We start from the raw sequence: 23,361 nt of genomic DNA, 5'->3' as shown, positions 1-23,361 counted from the left end.
ACCTAGAGACGTGATAAGAAACATCAGGATCAGACACATCAAGCAAAGAAAGGATACACAAAGAGAAGGAAAGCATAGAATGAGATGACATACCTTTACAATTCTACATATTGAAGAGGGGCATGTATATGATGGTGGGGTCACTCGGTTGCACTCAGACACGTAGCAGTCCTTTGGATGGTCTTTTTCATTTGTCACACTGTCGCCTTTTTTAATAGTCCCTGGAGTACATCACATTCTGTGGGTAAAGAAGGTATTAGGGTGCGTCCCAAATGGCACACTACTCCCTATAGTGCTTTACTTTAGACCGAGAACCAGGGACTAGTGCACTACATAGGGGAATACTGTGCCATTTCGGATGAAGACTTGAATGTGGCTGAACCATCTAGGCCGCGGGTGTCACATTTGGACACGGGATAGCGCTGGGATAAATATATTCCAAATTATTTTTGTTCCAGATGACAAATAATATTTGTTATTTTTGTCCTTTCATTTATTCTAATTGTTTCTCTCCCTCTGTACCAATCTAAGAGCACAGAGTAATACCTTTAATCCAGTCGGTTGTGATCTCCTTTTCATTACATTTACATTTACATTTAAGTCATTCAGCAGACGCTCTTATCCAGAGCGACTTACAAATTGGTGCATTCACCTTATGACATCCAGTGGAACAGCCACTTTACAATAGTGCATCTAAATCTTTTAAGGGGGGTGAGAAGGATTACTTTATCCTATCCTAGGTATTCCTTAAAGAGGTGGGGTCTTTCATCTGCCAAAGCACATCCCAATATATCTGTAATTAGTGACATCACCATTGAAGAACATACATATTTATCACAGGTGTTCATGTATCTGTTACATAGTATTTATAACAGGACCAACACTAACTATAACACGTAAAAGTGCAACATAATGTATCTATGTATGATCTATTAGAGATGGGCACCAATATGGAAAATCTATCGATCATTTAGATTTTCCGATACGATTTTGACATCGGTTTACAAAAAAAAACATTGCAAATGTCTCTGGGCAGAGAACTGCTCGCTAATTGCCACCTGGGCCAGGAGTGAATGTTCTAGGAGCGTAAACCTACGGTGCACAGACCATTTGGGGAGCAGGTACTCAAAACAAAAAATCTGCAACCGTGGTCACAGACTTAGTTGAACAAACTTGACGGATTATTTAGTTACATAGAAGCAATAGATGGCCACATCGTAAGAGCTAATTAAATTACACATATTTAATACGAATTTAACGACGACTTGCGAGATGTGGCTTCAGAACAACAAGGACAAAAACTGTATAGATTTTAGATATTAGATATTTAGATATATTAGATATTATAGATAGTTTTTTTAAGGGGCATGTGCTCTGTACAGGTAAAGCCCTATCTAAAAGTTCTGTGGGAGGAATTTGTGCATGCAGAACAGTCATATGTTTTTTTTTGTTGCATAATAGTGTAGGTTAACAGAAAAGATCAACTGATATCATGATATTCTTTGCTTATATTGATCAAACAATATTGATATCGTGGGCTCCCGAGTGTCACAGTGGTCAAAGGCACTCCATCTCAGTGATAGAGGCATCACTACAGACCTTGGTTCCGATTCCAGGCTGTATCACAACCGGCCGTGATTGGGAGTCCCATAGGTGGCGCACAATTGGCCCACAGTTGTCCGAGTTAGGGTATGGCCCTGGGAGGCCGTTATTGTAAATAAGAATTTGTTCTTAACTGACTTGCCTAGTTAAATAAAGGTTAAATAAAAAAATATATAAGCTGCCACCGATCCCTTTTTCCCCTTTTTGTTTGATGTTATGTCAACAGGTGTTCCTGTTTATTGTTGGGTTTTTTCGCTGTCCGGCGTATGTACCAGTTTGTACTTGGGTAGAGTGTTTTATGCCTGTGTTCGGTGTTACCCGTTTGTACGCTATTTCAGTTGGACATTAAAGAGTTTTTCCCGAATCCTCTGCTCTCTGCGCCTGACTCCACACCCATCACTCTTCGAGCGTTACAGAAGCCCGCACCACTACAATGGAGTCAGCAGGAGCAGCGACCACCCCTCTCACCACGATGGAGGAGCATGTCCTTCATCACACGGCCATCTTCTATCGCATCGGATCAGCGATGGATCAGATGATGGAGAGGATGGACCGCTGGGAGAGGAGTGGTCTCCCTACTTCCCCTCCAACCCTCCCACCTGCAACGCTACAACCTCCTCCAGCGGTATCCGGTACCAGCGCCCTGCGTATTGCGCCTCCGAGGGAGTACGATGGAGCGGCAGCGGGGTGCCAGGGATTCCTGCTCCAACTCCAGCTTTACCTGGCCACAGTTCGGCCGGCTCCCTCGGACGAGGAGAGGTTGAGTGTCCTCGTCTCTTGCTTGACGGGTAGAGCCCTGGAGTTGGCCAATGCCGTCTGGAACGGGCCCGACTCGGCGAGGGGCCACTACCCGGAGTTCACCCTCCGTTTCCGGGCCGTGTTCGATCACCCTCCGGAGGGCCGAGGGGCAGGTGAGAGATTGTTCCATCTCAGGCAGGGAACCTTGGAGCGGGGTGGAACGACAGGGCCCTGATAGAACATTACAGGTGTAGCCTGAGAGAGGACGTCCGCAGGGAGCTGGCTTGTCGGGACACTTCGCTCACCCTGGACGAGCTTATAGACCTGTCGATCCGGCTAGACAATCTGCTGGCTGCTTGCGGACGCTCTGAAATGGTCCTGTCTGTTCCACCTCCTGGCTCTCCCGCTCCCATACCTATGGAGCTAGGGAGGGCTGCATCTAGGGAGACCGGAGGAGGAGGCTCCTCCTCCACCAGCTGTGGCCGGAGAGGGTCTGTGCTGGAGGAGTCCATCTGGGAGTTGAGAGGGCAGGCAGAACACTTCTCGGTCACCCCAGGTGAGTCAGCACCACACTCACCCAGAGCTTCCTGTTGGTCACATGTTTTCATTAATTTGTTTCCTTAAGTTTTCTCCTTCTCTCCAGCATAAGGCGCTAGTCGATTCAGGCGCAGCTAGGAACTTTATAGATCGCGGACTCGCCCAGAGGTTGAGGATTCCGTTAGTACAGGTAGACCCCCCCTTCCCCGTGCACTCCTTAGATAGTCGACCGTTAGGGTCAGGGCTGGTGAGGGAGGGAGGCCACGGTTCCACTGGAGATGATTACGCAGGGGGATCATAAGGAGCGGATTAGTCTGTTCCTTATCGATTCACCTGCGTTTCCGGTGGTGCTGGGGGTTCCCTGGCTGGCTATTCACAATCCTAGGATTTCATGGAGACAGGGAGCTCTCCAGGGGTGGTCTGATGAATGTTCAGGCAGGTGTGTAGGAGTTTCCATCAGTGTGAAGACGGTGGAGAGTCCAGACCAGGTTTCCACCGTGCGCATTCCCGCTGAGTATGCCGATTTGGCAATCGCCTTCAGTAAAAAGAAGGTGACCCAATTACCACCCCATCGACAGGGGGATTGCGTGATAAACCTCCAGCTAAACGCTGCACTGCCAAGGAGTCACGTGTACCCTTTGTCCCAGGAGGAGACGTTGGCTATGGAGACATATGTCACGGAAGCTCTGGGACAGGGGTACATTCGGCCCTCCATGTCACCCGTCTCCTCGAGTTTCTTTTATTCGTGAAGAAAAAGGAGGGTGGTTTGCGTCCGTGCATTGATTATCGAGGTCTCAATTCCATCACTGTGGGTTTTAGTTACCCACTACCTCTTATTGCTACTGCGGTGGAATCATTTCACGAGGCGCGGTTCTTCACGAAACTGGACCTCAGGAGCACGTATAATCTAGTGCGTATTCGGGAGGGAGATAAGTGGAAAACTGCATTCAGTACCACATCAGGCCATTAGGAGTACCTCGTCATGCCATATGGGTTAAAGAATGCTCCAGCCATCTTTCAATCCTTCGTCGACGAGATTCTCAGGGACCTGCACGGACAGGGTGTGGTGGTGTATATTGACGATATTTTGATCTACTCCGCTACACACACCGCGCATGTGTCTCTGGTGCGCAAGGTTCTTGGGTGACCTATACGTGAAGGCGGAGAAATGTGAGTTTTCCAAACGAGCCGTTTCCTTCCTGGGTTATCGCATTTCCACCTCGGGGGTGGTGATGGAGTGTGACCGCGTCAAGGCCGTGCGTAATTGGACGACTCCGACCACGGTAAAGGTGGTGCAGCGGTTCTTAGGGTTTACCAATTACTACCGGAGGTTTATCCAGGGTTTTGGTCAGGTGGCGGCTCCCATTACCTCACGTTCATAGTGGCGTTCATAGTGGAGGTGGACGCATCCGAGGCTGGGGTTGGAGCCGTGCTCTCACAGCGCTCGGGTGCACCACCTAAGCTCCGCCCCCATACTTTTTTTTTTGAAGAAGCTCAGGCCGGCGGAGCAAAACTATGATGTGGGGGACAGGGAGTTGTTGGCTGTGGTTAAAGCCCTGAAGGTGTGGAGACACTGGCTCGAGGGGGCTAAGCACCCTTTCCTCATCTGGACTCACCACCGTAACCTGGAGTATATCCGAGCAGCTAGGAGACTGAATCCTCGTCAGACAAGGTGGGCCATGTATTTCACCAGATTTAGATTCACGATCTTGTATAGACCAGGTTCCCTTAACACTAAGGCCGACGCACTGTCCCGTCTCTACGACACCGAGGACCGGTCCATTGATCCTACTCCTATCATTCCGGCGGCTAGGCTGGTGGCACCGGTAGTATGGGAGGTGGACACGGACATCGAGCGGGTGCTAAGGGGGGAACCTGTGCCTCCACAGTGCCCGGAGGGTCGTAGGTACGTGCCGCTCGCTGTTCGTGATCAATTGATTTGGTGGGCTCATAGTCTACCCTCGTCGGGTCACCCAGGGATTTCGAGGACAGTGCGGGGTCTTAGGGGGAAGTACTGGTGGCCCACCTTAGTTAAGGACGTGCGATTATATGTCTCCTCCTGTTCAGTGTGCGCCCAGAGCAAGGCTCCTAGGCACTTGCCACGAGGGAAGTTACAACCCCTCCCCGTTGCACAACAGCCGTGGTCCTATCTATCGGTGGACTTTCTCACTGATCTTCCCCTGTCTCAGGGAGACACGACGATCCTGGTCGTTGTGGATCGGTTCTCTAAGTCCTGCCGTCTTATCCCGTTGCCCGGTCTCCCTACGGCCCTACAGACTGCGGAGGCTCTGTTCACCTACGTCTTCCGGCATTACGGGGTGCCAGAGGACATCGTTTCTGATCGGGGTCCCCAGTTCACATCCCGAGTGTGGAACGTCTGGGGGTCTCTGTCAGCCTGACCTCGGGGTATCACCCGGAGAGTAATGGGCAGGTGGAGAGAGTGAACCAGGAGGTGGGTAGATTTCTGCGGTCGTATTGCCAGGACCGGACGGGGGAGTGGGCGAGATACGTCCCCTGGGCTGAAATGGCCCAGAACTCACTACGCCACTCCTCTACCAACATGTCACCGTTTCAGTGCGTGTTGGAGTACCAGCCGGTTCTGGCACCATGGCATCAGAGCCAGACCGAGGCTCCTGCGGTGGAGTGGGTGCAGCGCTCTAAGGAGACCTGGAGGGCCGTCCAGGAATCACTATGTCAGGAGAGTGGACGGCAGAAGAAGAGCGCTGACCGTCACCGCAGTGAGGCCCCCGTGTTCGCACCGGGGGACAGGGTCTGGCTCTCAACCCGAGGAGCACCAGTTTGAGTGGGTCAAGAACTGCAATGCTGCTGGATTTTTCACGCTCAACAGTTTCCTGTGTGTATCAAGAATGGTCCACCACCCAAAGGCCATCTAGCCTTGACAAAACTGTGGGACGCTTTGCAGTCAACATGGGCCAGCATCCCTGTGGAACACTTTCACCACCTTGTAGAGTCCATGCCCAGAGAAATTGAGGCTGCTCTGAGGGCAAAAGGGGGTGCAACTCAATTTTCCTAATGTTTTGGACACTCAGTGTATATTTGCCTTCACAAAAAGCAATTCAATTAATCAAGTAGTTAATGACTGTCATGTGTCAACTTGCACTAAGTACACACACACACACATATGGACCTTCCATAGGTCCATTTATGAAGCAGTATTTCTCTATGACACTGTAGATGGGGTAGGGATTGGTCGCATCTCTCTGCGACTCCTCAGAAAGACGCCGATTGTCAATCTGATCAAAGACAAAGGAAATGATACAGGAAACAGAGGTTGTAATGAGTGTAAATTACTGCAATAATGCACAGTTCACTGCCAGTGAACTGTGGATAAACAATGACAAAATTATTACTGAGCATAGGAATTAATACAGGATGCATTTATATTTATTATGGATCCCCATTAGTTCCTGCCAAGGCAGCAGGTACTCTTCCTGGGGTCTACCAAAATTTTAAAAACATGCCATTACATTTCACACCCATTAGATGTGTGCCCTCAGGCCACTACTCTATTACCACACATATCTCCAAACCAAAATCCATGTGTACATGTGTGTGTATGTAGTGCGTACGTTATCATGTGTGTGTGTATGAGTGTGTCTGTGCCTCTGTGTGTCTCTTCACAGTCCCCGCTGTTCCATAAGGTGTATTTTTATGTTTTTTGTAATGTGATTTTACTGCTTGTCTATGGTGCTGACCTCTTCCATGACCCCGGCTGCTGTGAAGACACCCTAGTCGTCTGTGAGAGAGAAAGCCCTCCACCTCCACTCTGTCGGTTAACCAACTCTGGACCTCTCCAAAGCCTACACTGGGTCCCTTTATGGTCTCAATCGTTTTGTCTGGATGACAGGCAACTTCTTTAAAAGGGGAAGTGTGTGTGTGTGTGTGTGTGTGTGTGTGTGTGTGTGTGTGTGTGTGTGTGTGTGTGTGTGTGTGTGTGTGTGTGTGTGTGTGTGTGTGTGTGTGTGTGTGTGTGTGTGTGAGGGTGTGTGTGAGGGTGCAATGATAATTGTGGGTTATAACGTGCTATCAAAATCAATGCATTTCCTTACTGCTAAATACATATTTAAGATTTCTTTCCCTGAACCTACTTGCTCTCTACTTGTGTTCTAATGTATATATTTACTGTACGATAATACACGGTATCTGTCTGTGCTTACCAGGTGGACTCAGACACCACACGCACATACAGGAGGCAGTCCAGCAGGTCATCCATGCCCATCTAATGAAGACACGAGCATGGTCACTGCAGCCCTTTGTCCACCTGCTGAACCGAGCAGTGCTATGTGTGACACGCTCTGATTGTTTCAATATGAAAAGATAATCAACAAAGAACTCCAAACAATCATGAAGGTTGTGTTCTTTACACTTGGAAACCTCTTACTCATGTGACTGTCTACATTTAATTCAGTTTCACACTGTTAAGTTGAATACATTTCATGCAGTTCATTTTGCTGCCATGAGAGGAGGAGAAATCCAGGGGTATCTGACAATTTGATCCACATATCGGTTCACAGTTGATGTCATTCCTCCTCAACCATTCTAGAATGTTATGTTTCTTCTTCACAACATACTTCTCCCCTACAACTAGAGTGAGACTTCTGAACTGTCTGCTGAGATGAACAACACAAATTCTTATTATCAAAGAAGGCAATAATTAACAACAAATGTGTCATAGTACAAATGAACAGACTCTTAACGTTTTGTGAATTTCTTGAATGTTTCTCCATGATTTTTCAAAGTAATTGTTTGCAAAATGGGCATCATGCGTAGGCGTACAAGGTTTCAAAACAGAGCTGAAAGTATGCCTCCAGTATGCCATATACTTTATGACATGTAGGCCTAATGTACACTACATGACCAAAAGTATGTGGACACTCGTCGAACATCTCATTCCAAAATCATGGGCATTATTATGGAGTTGGTCCCCCGTTTGTTGCTATGACAGCCTCGACTCTTCTGGGAAGGCTTTCCACTAGATGTTGGAACATTGCTGCGTGGACTTGCTTCCATTCAGCCACAAGAGCATTAGTGAGGTCAGGCATAGATGTTGGGCGATTAGGCCTGGCTTGCAGTCAGCGTTCCAATTCATTCCAAAGGTGTTCGATGGGGTTAAAGTCATGGCTCTGTGCAGGCCAGTCAAGTTCTTCCTCAGCGATCGCGACAAACCATTTCTGTATGGACCTCGCTTTGTGTACAAGGGCATTGTCATACTGAAACAGGAAAGGGCATTCCCTAAACTGTTGCCACAAAGTTGGAGGCACAGTATTATCTAGAATGTCATTCATTGTAAGCTGTAGCGTTAAGATTTCCCTTCACAGGAGCTAATGGGCCTAGACCAAACCATGAAAAACAGTCCCAGACCATTATTCCTCTTCCACCAAACTTTACAGTTGGCACTATACATTCAGGCAGGTAGCGTTCTCCTAGCATCTGGCAAATCCTGACTCGTCCGACGGACTGTCAGATGGTGAAGCGTGATTCATTACGCCAATGGAGGCAAGCTTTGCACCACTCCAACCGACGCTTGGCATTGCACATTGTGATCTTAGGCTTGTATGCGGCTGCTCGGCCATGAAACCCATTTCATGAAGCTCCCGACAAAACTGTTTTTGTGATGACATTGATTCCAGAGGCGGTTTGGAACTCTGTAGTTATCGTTGCAACCAAGGACAGACAATTTTTACGCTCAACGTGCTTCAGCACTCGGGGGTCCCGTTCTGTGAGCTTGTGTGGCCTACCACTTCGCAGCTGAGCCATTGTTGCTCCTAGATGTTTCCACTTCACAATAACAGCACTTACAGTTGACTGGGGCTTCTTTAGCATGGCAGAAATTTGACAAACTAACTTGTTGGAAAGGTGGCATCCTATGACGGTGTCACGATGAAAGTCACTGAGCTCTTCAGTAAGGCCATTCTACTGCCAATGTGTGTCTATGGAGATTGCATGGCTGTGTGTTTAGACACCTGTCACCAATGTGTGTGCCTGAAATAGCTGAATCCACTCATTTCAAGGTGTGTCCACATACTTTTTAAAAATATATAGTGTATGTTGTAAAGCAGGTTTGTGGGTGGGAATCCACTAAACAAATTATAGTACATTCCTATTTTCCTCCTTCTTATACAGATTATTTGATCAGGTTGAATTTGCTAAATTACTTTGGAACAATGCTTTGAAACAAAGTACAGTATTCAAATACATTTTTTTATTTATTATCCACTATCTGTTATAGATTAAAAACTCGGCCAAAGGTCAATAACCTCAAAGATCCATTAAAATGGTGCCTAAAACTTGTATGTTTGAGACATTTGATTTATGAGATTTCTGTTGATTTGTATTTGGTGCCCTGCAATTTCATTGGCTGTTGGCGAGGGGTTCCGCTAGACAGGTTTAAATCATAAAAACAGACTATTAGTCTGTTGTGTTCATTTCATAGCGGTACTTCTGGACCGAGCCTCGCGAGAGTTTGGTGTCAGAAACTTTTGAAGACTGGGATCACGTCATTATCTTTACTAACCACAAGAGGGCAATATGTCCTTAAATTCGTTTTTTAGGTACCACCCTTATTTATTGAAGTCCTCTATATAGGCTGGGCAGAGTTTATTGAACCGATGTTAATGATTGGGTATGACTATGGATTTTAGGGTGAACATAGATGGTCAGTAATAGGTATTGTGACTGTGCAGTTATAGTTTATTGGCTTGTTCTCCTTATATCTGGTTGAATTACAGGAGTCATCAGAGCAGGGATGTAACTATACCTGCGACCTGCCCCAGTACCTGTGCGTTAGAGATGACGACGATAGCTCTAACGTACAGATAGATACTGGTGTACCGTTCGACCTTATTCAAAAACTCTCATTATCTTATAGAAGGATAGTTTCAGCTCAACTGCGACGTTATGGTATGTAAAACTTAGTGTATCACCTTTTGTGTTGTTTTGCAAAACATGGGCCTACCACCCCCAGAACTTCCATTTAAATTCAGTACTTTCAATGTGTAGGCCATAAAACAAAGCGTTGCATCGGGGGTGCATTTGCCATTGCGTAAAATGCTCATAACATTGTTACGTCATAATTGATGAGGTTTAAAACTGAACAGAAAAACTGGTTGGATCAGTCTTATCTTCGTTGTTGACTGGACGACCTAGTGTTAATCAATTGGATGCGCATTCACTTATTTTTACAAGGAAAAGACATGGAGAGTAAAGTATCTGAGGTATGTTACTTTATTTTCAATGCTGTGATTATTGTAAATGAGAAGAAGAATCATTATACAGATTTTACAGCAGGATAACATCCAATTGTATTCATTTATCTGGGTTAAAAGGTAGCCTATAGGCTGTCATTGACCAAAACATTTAAGTAATAGACCAGTCATAGGCTACTGTAAAGATAGGCTAGATGTAGCATGTAGGCCAACTTTCTAATGACTTCAGGGGGTCAAAGGTTATGACCCTTAGGTTGGGTGCAAGCAAAGATGATCAGTTATATTGACACGGTAGTTGAGTGGCCACACAATGGAAATAGATATCCTGGAAGGCAGGCGGGAGGGGGTGAGATCAGGTATGACCATTCTAGCCAAGGAGAGTGGAGATGCATGTGTGAACAACAGGCACAAAAAATAAAGTAATTTTTTACAAAGTTGCTGAAATGCCACGAGTGTCCCCTTATATCAGTGCATTCCAAACAACCTAACCATTACTAAACTTCTATTCGATCAAATAATCATCACGCAGCAAATTACCAATGACATTTTTTGTTGTTCAAGTTCAATACTCTCATTGACCTCCATACAAATTCTTCACTTCGTGGTCTTATTTTCGCTGACAAATTTTGGGTAAAGTAAACCCTCGCTTTGCCTCTTCCTCTCTGGTGAAAGAGTTGCAATAGGTCAAAGGATATAACCTCGCCTTCACTATAGATAAGATGAGACCAACGAGATGGCTAAAGGTGAGGCATGTACAGTTCTTTCTGATGTCTTTCAGGGGTCAGAGGTCAAAAGTGATGACCTCGCCCTCATAGACATTGGAATCACAGCCTCTTGAGGACCCTATCAATATTGCTGATGACATGCAGGATGAAGTCAGGTACGTAATTTACACAAATTATCCATTCACACATAGGTCAAAGGTCTATATAGACATTATGGCTAGGTCCCAGTGATCATAGAGAGATTATTTTCCTCTGCACAGATATGAAAAAGATCAGCCTGATACTGGGAGCCTGGCCCAATTCTTTGCTGATCAAGAAATAGCCAGCCCAACTCAGTCAATAGCGGCTGAACCAGATGCAGAGATGCAGGAGGCTGATCTGAAGTCAGCTGACCCAACCCAGTCACTAGAGGCTGAAATAGAAAGTGAGATGCAGGCTGATCTAGAGACAGCCGGCCCATCCCATGTACAAGAGCCACACCAGACTTCTCTACTCAACTCTGGAGACCTGGAACTGGAGGTGAGGACTGTAGTCACCTCTCAATCTAATCTACTAGTTGCATTGTGTGTGTGTGTTTGGGAGGACAGAGTACTAGAGTCGATTGAATTCCAGCCTAACTGTACTTCCTCTCGTCCCCAGGATACTGATGTGACCTTCACCACCACGCCCACGGCCCCCCAGGTTGCAACGTCCCAGGACAGCCTTGTCAGGCGGCAAAGAAGCTCCCCAGACCTCTCCACCTTTGTGCAGGACATGACTGACAAGTATGTTGCTCTGTGGCTTTCCTATTCTCCCCTTGACTGGTTGGTTGTATTATAAATCTTTTAGATGCCCAACTCAACTGGGCTTCCTAGATATGTTCCCCATTAGAAAAGGTATCTTTTATTTACTTTTCAGACACTGGAATCTGTTGAGTGAGAATATGCGTGCCAAGGTGAGTTAAAGTCAGTTCCTGTCTGCTTGGTTAGTTAAATGGTGAGTAATCACATGGCTCTAAGTCATTATATCAGTACAGTGTCTTACTTCTCTATATGTTCATTGCAGTTAACCAGAGATGAGTTTACTGCCAAGTGCATGGACATTGTCACATGGGTGAAGAAGATCAAATCGACAGTTGTGGTTCCAGCCCTTGACCTCACCATGCAGATAGAGCTGACTGAGTTGCCAGGCTCTCCTGGATCAGGAAGTGAGGAGGCAGTAACTTCTCTTTCCCGCACTGTGCGATTAAGTAGGAGTAGGAGCACCAGCTCTAAAACTTCCTGGAGCACACCTACACCTTTCCCCTCCACTCACAGGTAAGCACCACTATCCACTTCCCTCCAAGAAGTTCTACCCTCACACATTACTCCCATACCCCTCACCATGTGTACCAATAACCAGCCCCACTTAGTGAGAGATACTGCTTAGATGGATACAAGCGCTCTAAAATATTTATTGGTTTACTTCCTTTTCAGTAGTAATAATAATGAGGTTGAGTCCAAAACGCCATGGACATTTTTGTTACTATGTCTCTGTTGTGTGAATTCTCTAGGTCCATGACCTCTTTGCTGAGTGAAGAGGACGATGAAGACTTGATCCCCGGAAAGTTCACATATCTCTCTACACCTGAGGGGGACAATAGAGAGGTGAAGGACAGACCCTGCTCAGAACCACTCAGGTCTGTGTTTGGCCTGTCTCAGAGCTGTGTTTTCAATCAAATAGTCCACAGTGGAGCATGTAGGTCGCTGAGTGAGATTGTACTGCCGTCCAGCCGGAGTAGGCAGAGGAAGCTCATGCCCATCATCGTCTCTGCAGACACCCGGTTGGTAATGGAAATTGTGGAGATGGTGATGAAAGTCATCAACTCCAGGCTAGCTCAGCTAATGCTACATATGGGTTGTGATCAGGGAACTGAAGGTCATGGCAGCAACTCAGCAAGCATTCGGTTTGCTCAAGAGATGCTGAGCATGGCAATTGCATCAATGTATGCCCACGCCATGGCGCATATTGCGCACGGAAGCAAGTCCAGCAGTCGCCAGTCCAAAAAGTCTCCGCTTGAATTAGAGGGGGAGCTTGAAGCCATATTGGGTCCTCTGGCTGGACAGGTAATAGTCACCATCATTAATAGTATCCTCAGGACTAAAGACAATGGAAGAACTGAGCAGGAACGGACCACCCCTTTGAGTTACTTCCTTACTGCGGTTTCTGCTGAAATTCAAAGCATGGTAGTTCAAAGATCTGCAAGTAGACATTCCTCCAGGCAGTCCATCAGAGACCACTTGTTGAATGTCTCCAAGGGCAAGATCGTGAAAGCCGTTCAAATGAAAATGTCACAACTCTATGGCGAGTCTACCAATGAAAGCTGCATATCAGCAACTCCATCAATCCAGAGCTTGTCCATGTGCTCATCCAAAGAATCCCTTTGTGATTGGACCTCAGACGACGTGCATCCAGCTAAGTTCCTGTCTAGCAACAGAATTACAGCATTGTCGAATGATGTTGTGGATGTTGTGTTTGGTGATGTTCTTTATCATCTTGGACTTTTGGACAGCCAAACACATTTAAATTCACAGAGCACCGGCTCCAGCTCATCAATAGACATCAGCGGTGTTGCTGGGGAGATGGTCAGACAAGTCTCCGTAAAACTCCAACCCTTTGTTTCTGAGAGCAGTCTGGGGGCCATGTCCATGACTCACGACTCACCATCTCTGCCCATCTCAGACTCTGACTTGAAGTTCTTGTGCTCTCACTCAGCATTTGCTGTGGCAACTGCCTGCCAAGCAATTCAAAATGAGCTTGAGATTGAGATGAGTCTCAACCCAGCCACAGAGGCCGGCTCCCAGGGTAACCTTGCTGCCAGAGACCTGGTATCTTCTCTGTCACAGAGTCTTGAGGACATAGATGTTTCTCACATCATTCAGGGCCTTAAGGAGGAAGATGTGACATTTGCCAATCTGAACAAAACCCCTTCAAGCGACACTATTAGATTAGAGGAAATCTTATCTGCCCATATTTCCCCTGAAAGTATTGCAGCGGCATCGGTTGATCTTTTTGATGGCGTATTAGGAGACTTGCATGAGGCATTTGAGGCAAATAAGGTCTCAGCAGCCACAAAATCTGGTCGCAAAAAATTCTGGGTGGAAGTACATTCAAGTTCACGAAACCTGTACACCAATGTGCTGGACAAACTAAATAAGTGGTTCAGTTTACACCATTTCACTGAGGAAAAAGACGTCCCTCTGAATACCAAGCTCTCTGCAACTGGACCACTCCCAACTGAGGCCTGTTTGGAGGTCTCTCCTGTGCAAAAGACAAGTATTAACAGCTCAGGTATGTCCTTCAGGTCTCTGAGTGATATCTCAGACAACCAGCCAACCCTCAACACATGCACTAAAGAGGTCATCAAAAAGGTGGCCTCAGTTCTGAAGGTTGAGGCTTCTAAGGAAGACTGTTCTTCTTCTGTTGGAGGGAGGACATTAAATATGTTCTTGGAGTTCAGCCAGAAGTTGGATGCTCTCATCTCAAAGTTGGAGGACCTCCCCATTTCAGGTGAGATTTCCTCGCTCACACAGCCACAAAGTGCAGTTAGCAGCAGCAGAACCTCTAATATTTCCATCCAGAGTATTCTAAGTATGGAGTTCCACACAAAGGCTAACCAAATCGTGAGTGAGGCCATCTTTGGAGCTGCAATTGTTTTCATTGCTCGCAAGGCCAACCATTTGGAGCTACTGAATATGCCTGCTACCTATTCACAACAACTGTTTGCAGCAGCCTCGGACATTGTGAACATTATTGTGGAAGACCTAGAGAGAGAAACCATGGATACAGAGTCCCACCTCATACCTAAAATAGTTTTTGATGAGTTCCTGGATGTGGCTCACAACATCTACTACCGAGTGAGGGATAGGCTGAAGGTCTTCTTCTCCATGTCCCCAGTGCCAGCCTCCAAAACCAAAGATATGGTGGATTCCATGCCTGTGGAGAAACATGGATACTTTGAGGCCTCTGACACTGCTCATGACCCGGAGCAACCTCAATCTGTCAGGAGTGAGAAGATATTGACAAAAGACAGTTTAGCCAATGTTGAAAGGTCTAAATCCCTTGCGTCTCAGGGTGACGCGTCAACAGAAAATCAAGACTTTGACACCTTCACATTGACACCCACCAAGAGCATGTCAGTGTTGAGTGATCACAGTTTGAAAGGAGATTTTTCTCTCTTGAGTGAAAGTTGCCAACCACTTTTGGCTCTCCAAGACTCAACAGTGCCAGTCACTAAGCAGAGTTTCACCAAATCTGCTAAGAACATCCTCAGCCAGATCCTAAATGTGATCAAGTGCAGAGTTGTTGCCTCGAATAATTCATCTGTTGGAAAGAAGACAACTGACATGTTGGACTCTCTTCTTGAGAGCCTTGACCAGTTGACTGCAGATGAGATAAAGGGGACAGCGTCCCACAGCTTGATCACAATAGATGTGCCAGAATCACTGTCTAAGCAATCCTTGACAAAATACTTGTCAACTCATGAGAGGAACCAGGGTTCTTCCCCTGCAGAGCTTGTATGTCAACCATCATGTCTGATACCAACATCCATGTCTGACACCAACATTATATTGCAAACTATAATGGAAATGCTGGTGACGGACGAATCAAGGAAGACTTCAGCAGAGGAAAACCTTGAGAGGCTCGTCTCCATTGAAACCATTCAAGGTGTGTCAGACGACCTCATCACAAAGGTCCATGGTCTCATTCAGGAGATCACAATAAGCCGGCAACTTCAATCCATGGCTGGCCACAGGAGCTTCTCTGAACCGGCATTGCCAAAGCCAGCCCTGAAAAAGCTGTCAAGGAATGATGCCTTTGAGCTCGCCTACAGCTTTGCCGAAAATTCTGTTAGGACTCTCCTGGGGCAGTGTTTAAATGTGTCACTCGTTTCCACCGGAGTAAGGCAGACGATGGATCAGGTCACTAGGATAATGACCAACACAGTGATGGACACCCTGACTGATGTGTCCAAGCCCACAGTGAAGTCAGAGGATGGTAAGTTAAATTGCCATTTTAACTCTGTAGAGGAATCTTTTGTAACGTGCTCAATAGATTGTTTCTTATGGTGTAAAGTTTACTGACTTCAACTGTGCCTAATGTATCGTCTCTACTTCTCCTAGAATTAGTTTCCAGGTTAGTCCAACCAGATGAATTCCCCACCAGGAGCCTTAACCCAGCTGATGGCAACGCTGAGGTGACGCCTCGCTCTGCTGGAGGGGAAAAGAATAGCAAGAAGTGGCGTTTCCTTTTCAAAATTCCTAACATCCCGAAGATCAGGATCAAGGTAGGGAGCTTTGTGTTTTGGAATTGCCTCTTAAGTTAGGGCTGCGATTTAATTATCCCACAGCCAGTGGGCTTATGAGATATTGTGAGGGCTCTAATGTCAGGATATATTTTGTCAACAGGTGTTCAAGAGAAAAGGACAATCCAAGAAGCACCCTGAACTGGAAGCACTGCCAACAAAACGTTTCAGTGATATGTCACTGAGTGAGTAATAAGCATTGATTATGTCATTTTAATTCATCACCATGTGACCAGTTTGTAACAACCTTGGCAAGAGTGAACAAAGATACAGTACCAGTCAAACGTTTGGACACACCTACTCAGTCAAGGGTTTTTCTCCAGGTTTTACTATTTTCTACATAGTACAATAACACATAGAATCATGTTGTAACCAAAAAAGTGTTAAACAAATCAGACTATATGTATATTTGAGATTCTTCAAAGTAGCCTTGATGACAGCATTGCACACTTTTGGTTTCAGAGGTTCCTTCCGCTTCCCCGCCCATGGAGGACCTGATACCTGCACTTACTGCACAGGATCCCCAGTCCCGTAAATGCCCCTTCCTGGTTAGGGTGTTTCGGGCCCTCTCTCGAGCCATCACCAGACCCTTCAGAGGAGCTTCAGGGAAGAAGCACTAGATAAATGCCTGATTTTAATAAACATTACTGCATTTATTTTTGTGTCTACAGCAGTCGTATGTGCAAAATAACAAGATTAGTACTTGTTATTAGTACTTTATAGTGGTAGACTTTTTATGGTCATTGATTGTGGAATACTGATAAAGACAAAATATTGCTTCTTATAGGGATACCTTACCTTCAGTGTGGCATGCCCATATTCCAAATGTCAAATAGGGAATCCCCAGCTACCCACCTCTAAGACTCCTGAGACGCACTGATAATTCTCACAGTATCCCACTCATCCCACTCCTAGCTTATTGTCTATGGCTGGTTTAACAACAGTACTTCATCATTCGTTTTTACATCTGGATCGCTTAGAATTAACAGGGTGACGCCTCATACGTTTGATGCACACGATGACTGTAGTAGGTGTGGGGGAGCACATGGGCCAAGACTGTGACGAAACTATAAGCCTTCCTAATGGGAATTCCTCGAACAGTGTGGCTTTTCCGAAGGGTATACAGCACATCCTACCATCATTTACATGGATCACTCTCAACACCAAAGCTTCACCCTTCACATGTCTTTCTCCATCATGGAATTTCACTCAATCTTTACCCCTGTTGATCATATCTTTGGTCTGCATGTTTGAGTGGAACATCAGACGGATTATTTGTTTGTGTGTAATATAGGACATCAAAGGCTTTGCTCGTGGTATTTTAGTCTTAATAGGGAAATGAGTGTCAAATATGTAAACAATAAGGAAGTAGACTTCAAACCAGGTAACTGAAATCAAATAGCAAGCCATTTCTTACATTCACAGAATTGTCTGTATTAGAACTCACATTGACATTAGCATTTTGACAGATGACATTGACTGATGAGTTCAGAGAGCAGTGAAAGCTGTTCGACGGAGGGCTCAGCTCAGGATTCTAATAATGTAATATTGTCCACACGACCCTGAGCCCACAGCACTTTGATGGATAACATTGTTGAATCATGAATATGCCTCCCTCTGACGGTGACACAGGCATCCGCCCCCTAACCCTGCACATACCATCTGGGACCAACCCTCATATTCTATTCAGCAGTAGTCAACAGCTTATATTGGTGCTGCTTCATCATCTGTGAAGACAGGGTAAATGACTGACACACGCCTCCCAACAAACACACCGGCAGACACGTACACTCCCCCTGGACAGTGATTCACTATTAATAATATTCTCAGCGTGAGGCAAAGTAAATGATTATTCCCATCTCCCTAACAAATGGAAGGGATAAAAGGAAAAACAGCATCGCCCCATGAGGTCAATCAGCCAATGGTCCAGGATGAAGAGAAGAGTAATGGTGCAGTGAGGTATACAGTGATGGTCTGTGGATGATGTGTCTCATACATTATGGATGAAACCTTATGTTTTCCATCACTGTCAGATGTGCTTTGCTGCTGTCATCTGCCAGCGATTTAGTTCCTAAACTTCCCTATTTAGAATTCTATATTCGAGGGCCACCGTCAATTGAAACATTGAATGTACAAAATGGCAATTATGAGTCACCCGCATTGCTCATCGGTGTTAGTAATTAGTTACTTGCACCAGTTCCCAGGGCATGAGAAAGTGGTTTGGAAACGGATGAACTCACCCTACTGTGTGTGTGTGTGTGTGTGGATCACACAGGATCTAACCCCTCCCTTCCCCCCTCATCTCATTTCCAAAAGAAAATGTAATCTCACACAGATACACAACCCCCTGTGAAGATCATCCAACCTAACCAACCTCCATTATCCAATCAGACACAACCGTGGAGGAACAATCTGCCGCTAATTCAGTGGGCGGGAAAGGAACCCTACGGGGAGGGGCTACTCTGTCTCCCCACTTCTACCCCCTCTCACACCCATGTTTTATAATCAGGTGGTATTTCACTGGGCACTGTGAATCGTAAAAAACTGACTTTAAAAATCATTCTTCACATCCGTGGCATTGTCAGTTTAGTGGTAAGGTCAACCATTTGAAAAGGAAGATTGTCTTTAAGGATAGTGGGCTGTATAATTTTATGGATGTTTCTCTGGGGGAGGCTAGAGTGTGCGTTTTTGTGCCTGTCACTAACACACATACACAGTTGGCTTTGTAAACAGTAAACACGTAGCTCATCACTAGAACAAAGACACACGGACAACAGCATGAGAGTGATGTCAGCTGCCTTCACCAGGTCCTGATTAAGAAGAGCTTCATTGGGGTATTGGCCCCTATGGGATCAGTTAGATCCTAAAGATGTCCTTTTGAGCTGGTCAATAAGCCAAACACAGACAGCTAAATAGAGCCTGATGACACATGTTGTTCTGCAGGACTGAGGTCATCTACATGAGATCATTTAGCATCTAGTTATTGGGCAGAAAGGGAGCAGCTGGGGTGGGGGTGGGGGGTTGGGTGTTATTATTGGCACTTACAAAATGTCTTACTAGTCATACTACTGACAAATGTTGACATCATAAAATGTGCAGAGTGTACAGGAGTGTGTGCAGAAGTCATTTTTATTTATTGGATGTGACCCTTTCCATTTTGCAGTGATAACTACGATTTCTTCTGCGTTATACCTAAAATGTATGTCTGTGTAGCTATGACATATGTTTTCCATTAGTGAGTCCTTTACTGTAGTAGTGAGTCCTTTACTGTAGTAGTGAGTCCTTTACTGTAGTAGTCAGTCCTTTACTGTAGTAGTCAGTCCTTTACTGTAGTAGTGAGTCCTTTACTGTAGTAGTCAGTCCTTTACTGTAGTAGTCAGTCCTTTACTGTAGTAGTGAGTCCTTTACTGTAGTAGTCAGTCCTTTACTGTAGTAGTCAGTCCTTTACTGTAGTAGTGAGTCCTTTACTGTAGCAGTGAGTCCTTTACTGTAGTAGTCAGTCCTTTACAGTCTGTTTTATTTTGAAGAACCACCTGCCTCCTCAGTCCTGTATCTCCTCCTCAACCCCAGGGGGCGATCACAGTCAGGTGCAGAACAGGCCAGGCCATGTTCTCTGTCTTGTAGCCTCCTCTCATGGTTCCTGCTCCTGTCCATGGCTCAGTACATTTAGGTAGCTTCCTGGGCATGGCTCTCATTGCGTAACTGATAAATGAACTTTGTCTGGAGGAAAAGTAGCTGAAAAGTTGGCTAAAGTTTTTCGTAGCCAGCTGGCATCATGCTGATCAAGGAGGAGTGTGCAATGTAACCCACTTTCATCTCCCCATTACGTCTGAAAGAAAAATGTTGGTGCCCTCCATTTTGTGCACAATAACTGAGTTCAGAAAGAGTGCCTCACCACTGACATCAGGAATTACAGAAATATAGAATGTCTGAAAATGTCTTAACAACATCACTCATGTCTTTATACAGAATATCTAGACTAAAATTACAGTTATAAAGCTTTTGAGACTAAATCGTTTGTGGCTTCTTTTTTTAAATGATGTCCCATTTTTTTCTCTCGCTCATTACAACACATCTGCATTAAATTTGCCTCATTATGTTTCATGTATCACATTAGGCTAGGCTGGACAGACTCCCCAGCCCATAGCCAGAGCCTGAGAAATACAGTTGTTTATACGGTCTATGGCTGATCCTCACTGGAACAACCCATATATTTTGAACAACGCATTAAGCCCCTATATTCCAGCTATCATTTGTGCAGCCATCACGTGTGCTCTAGAGAGCGCAGCTCCCCTGTCTGTCCTCTGGCTCTATTGTCCCTGTTGACAGTATAGGAGATATTTTGCTAAATTACTCGAGCAGGCACTTTTCTAAGACAATGGAGCTCCTACAGACCCGGCCTCAGAACAATGGCACAGCGGTGCTTAATAACCATCTGTCTGTCAACTTGAAGGATTAGACCCACACACACAGGGGTTATCAGCTGAGGGTGTGGAGTGTGGATCTGGCTGTGTGTGGGTGAGGGGGTAGGGGATGAGGGTGCAAAGATTAAGCAGATTAATATGACAAGTGTAAACCAGTGCGTGCGTGTGTGTGTGCGCACATGTATATCTGTGTTTCTCTATGAGTGTGTTACAGAGAGAGCCTATGAATCTGTGTGTGTCTGTATTTGTCAGCCCAGCAGGATTCACTTGGGGACAAGTGGGAGTGTAACCACATATCCGGACCATTGAGCCTCAGTGACCCACCAGAAGGCTCTCCACACAGAACCAACATTTAACCAGATTAGAGTATTTGGGTCCTCTGGCACTTCACAAGGCTGAATCAGGACAGCTCTCTGGCTGTGTATTAACAAGGAATGTAAAAAAACAAACATCTGTCACTTAAGTGTGATTTGCCACTGTGAATGTTCTGCATTTAAATGAAGCCATTACTGTCAGCAAAGCTATTGGATTGTCATGTCTCATCACCAAATGGCTTCAACAATCTATCTGACATGATGCCGTGTAATAGCTATGCAATTGTAATGTTCCCTGGCCCTCAAAACAAAAAGTGTTGGTGAGTTTTGGGCAGAGATGCAGTTTGCTGAGATTTTTATTTGAACCTTTATTTAACTAGGCAGGTCAGTTAAAAACAAATTCTTATTTACAATGATGGTCTAACCTGGCCAAACGCTAACCCGAACGACGCTGATACTGTAGTGCATGTCTGCATTTGGAGAACCAACCAGAAGTTGTGTTTTTTTGTACCCATTCTATTTTTGTGCCTGGACTATCATTCCCCTAAAATCAACCAATTTTGGGTGAGTGTTGGACATTGATTCCAAATGCACTGACAGAAATCTGAACAGGCTTTGAAGAAAAGTTTTCTACAAAGGATTTGTGAAATGAAAGGATTCCAAAAACCATTTCCACCCATCAGTGACCTCCACCCACACAAACATACTGTATACTTACACAGAACACCTACATGTGGGTACAACACACACACACACACACACACACACACACACACACACACACACACACACACACACACACACACACACACACACACACACACACACACACACACACACACACACACACACACACACACACACACACACACACACACACACACACACACACATCTTCCCTGTTTATGCCCCTGAAAACAGGGGAGAAATAATCAAGAGAGTGATACGGTGTTGTATTCTCGGTTCCCGACGTTCACCAAAAATAGCCGTTTGTTCGCAAACGACCAATCGTCATTACTGCGCACTCCCACAGGGCCAGAGAGGGTGGTGTGAGTCCGTTAGGTAACCAGGGAGTGAACTTGACACTTTTAGTAAAGCAAATGTTTTGAGACGTTGATTTTCTGTTACTTACACCACCAAAAAGATATGGGTAACCGTGTCGCTCGTGAGGATTACGAATGGGTTTATACAGATCAGCCACATGCCGACAGGAGGAAAGACATTTTGGCAAAGTACCCAGAAATAAAGACACTCATGGGGCCTGATCCCAGGCTGAAGTGGATTGTTTGCATGATGGTAATCATCCAGTTCTTAGCGTTCTACCTGGTCAAAGACCTGGACTGGAAATGGGTCCTGTTCTGGACTTATGCCTTTGGCAGCTGCATCAACCACTCTATGACCCTGGCCATCCACGAGATCTCCCACAACAAGGCATTTGGCAACAACAGGGCCATGTGGAACCGCTGGTTTGCCATGTTTGCCAACCTGCCCATCGGGCTGCCGTATTCTGCCTCCTTTAAGCGCTACCACCTGGACCACCACCGCTACCTGGGAGGAGACGGTATAGACGTAGACATCCCTACTGATTTTGAGGGCTGGTTCTTCTGCACACGCTTCCGCAAGTTTGTCTGGATCATCCTCCAGCCTCTGTTCTACGCCATCCGCCCTCTCTGCATCAACCCCAAGCCCATCACCGGCCTGGAGCTGGCCAACGTGGCCGTGCAGCTGTCCTTCAACGTGGCCCTCTACTGGTTGTGTGGAGCCAAGCCTGTGGTGTACATGATGGCGGGCTCCTTGCTGGGAATGGGCCTGCACCCCATCTCTGGACACTTTATCGCTGAGCACTACATGTTTCTCAAGGGCCATGAGACCTACTCCTACTATGGCTCCCTCAACCTGCTCACCTTCAATGTGGGCTACCACAACGAGCACCACGACTTCCCCAGCATTCCAGGACGTAGGCTACCTATGGTGAAGAATATGAAGAGTTTGACTTCCTAACCCAGCCCTGGACTATGAGGTCATAAATTTAACCCTTCATCTCCTGATACAGTGGCCTGGGCACTGACATGTATGTGCGCTTTACTGGTTCAGAGTCCTTTAGAGAAATAGTCATTTTCAATCGTTCAATGCAGCCAATGTCATTGTCTGATCTGGAGAAGGAGTGACACTCTTCTCTAAGTATTTGCCTAACAACCTCTCTCTGCTCTTCGGTTAGGTGAGTTAAACCTACTGGTGGATCCCACTGTTCAGTAGCAGTACATGGGGTTCGAACGCTGGTGTGATTCACTGTGGCTGAGGTGACAGTTTTTTCAAAGACTTGGGCAGGTAACACAGTCATGATGGTTTGTACTGTACCGATGATTGTGCGTCCTAGCAGGGCAATGTCGTGGTCAGTGGGGTTAGAGACATCAAGCAGGATAACTGGAAAAACACCTTTCCTGACTCTGACTAGTGTGTCAAAGAACTCAA

The 23,361-nt window shown here is 45.8% G+C and overlaps 2 protein-coding genes across 2 annotated transcripts; both read left to right on the top strand.

The window, feature by feature from the left end:
* The first annotated feature begins 9,495 nt into the window (after positions 1–9,495).
* On the top strand, positions 9,496–16,801 carry LOC118384561 (uncharacterized). Its single transcript, XM_035771183.2, has 10 exons — positions 9,496–9,798; positions 10,882–10,983; positions 11,089–11,347; positions 11,468–11,592; positions 11,726–11,762; positions 11,873–12,123; positions 12,360–15,844; positions 15,970–16,133; positions 16,255–16,336; positions 16,614–16,801. Exons 2-10 carry the CDS (start codon positions 10,967–10,969, stop codon positions 16,769–16,771), a joined length of 4,578 nt encoding a protein of 1,525 aa, XP_035627076.2. The 5' UTR covers positions 9,496–9,798; positions 10,882–10,966; the 3' UTR covers positions 16,772–16,801.
* Positions 16,802–21,936: 5,135 nt separating this feature from the next.
* On the top strand, positions 21,937–22,890 carry LOC118384167 (sphingolipid delta(4)-desaturase DES1-like). The gene has a single exon (XM_052518309.1). The coding sequence runs from the start codon at positions 22,036–22,038 to the stop codon at positions 22,888–22,890; it is 855 nt and encodes a 284-aa protein (XP_052374269.1). The 5' UTR covers positions 21,937–22,035.
* The last annotated feature ends 471 nt before the right edge of the window (positions 22,891–23,361 follow it).

This window comes from Oncorhynchus keta, chromosome 5 (assembly GCF_023373465.1).
Source record: "Oncorhynchus keta strain PuntledgeMale-10-30-2019 chromosome 5, Oket_V2, whole genome shotgun sequence".
Taxonomy (NCBI): Eukaryota; Metazoa; Chordata; class Actinopteri; order Salmoniformes; family Salmonidae; genus Oncorhynchus; species Oncorhynchus keta.
Note: the sequence above shows the minus strand (reverse complement) of the source record. Positions and strands in the feature narration are given on the sequence as shown.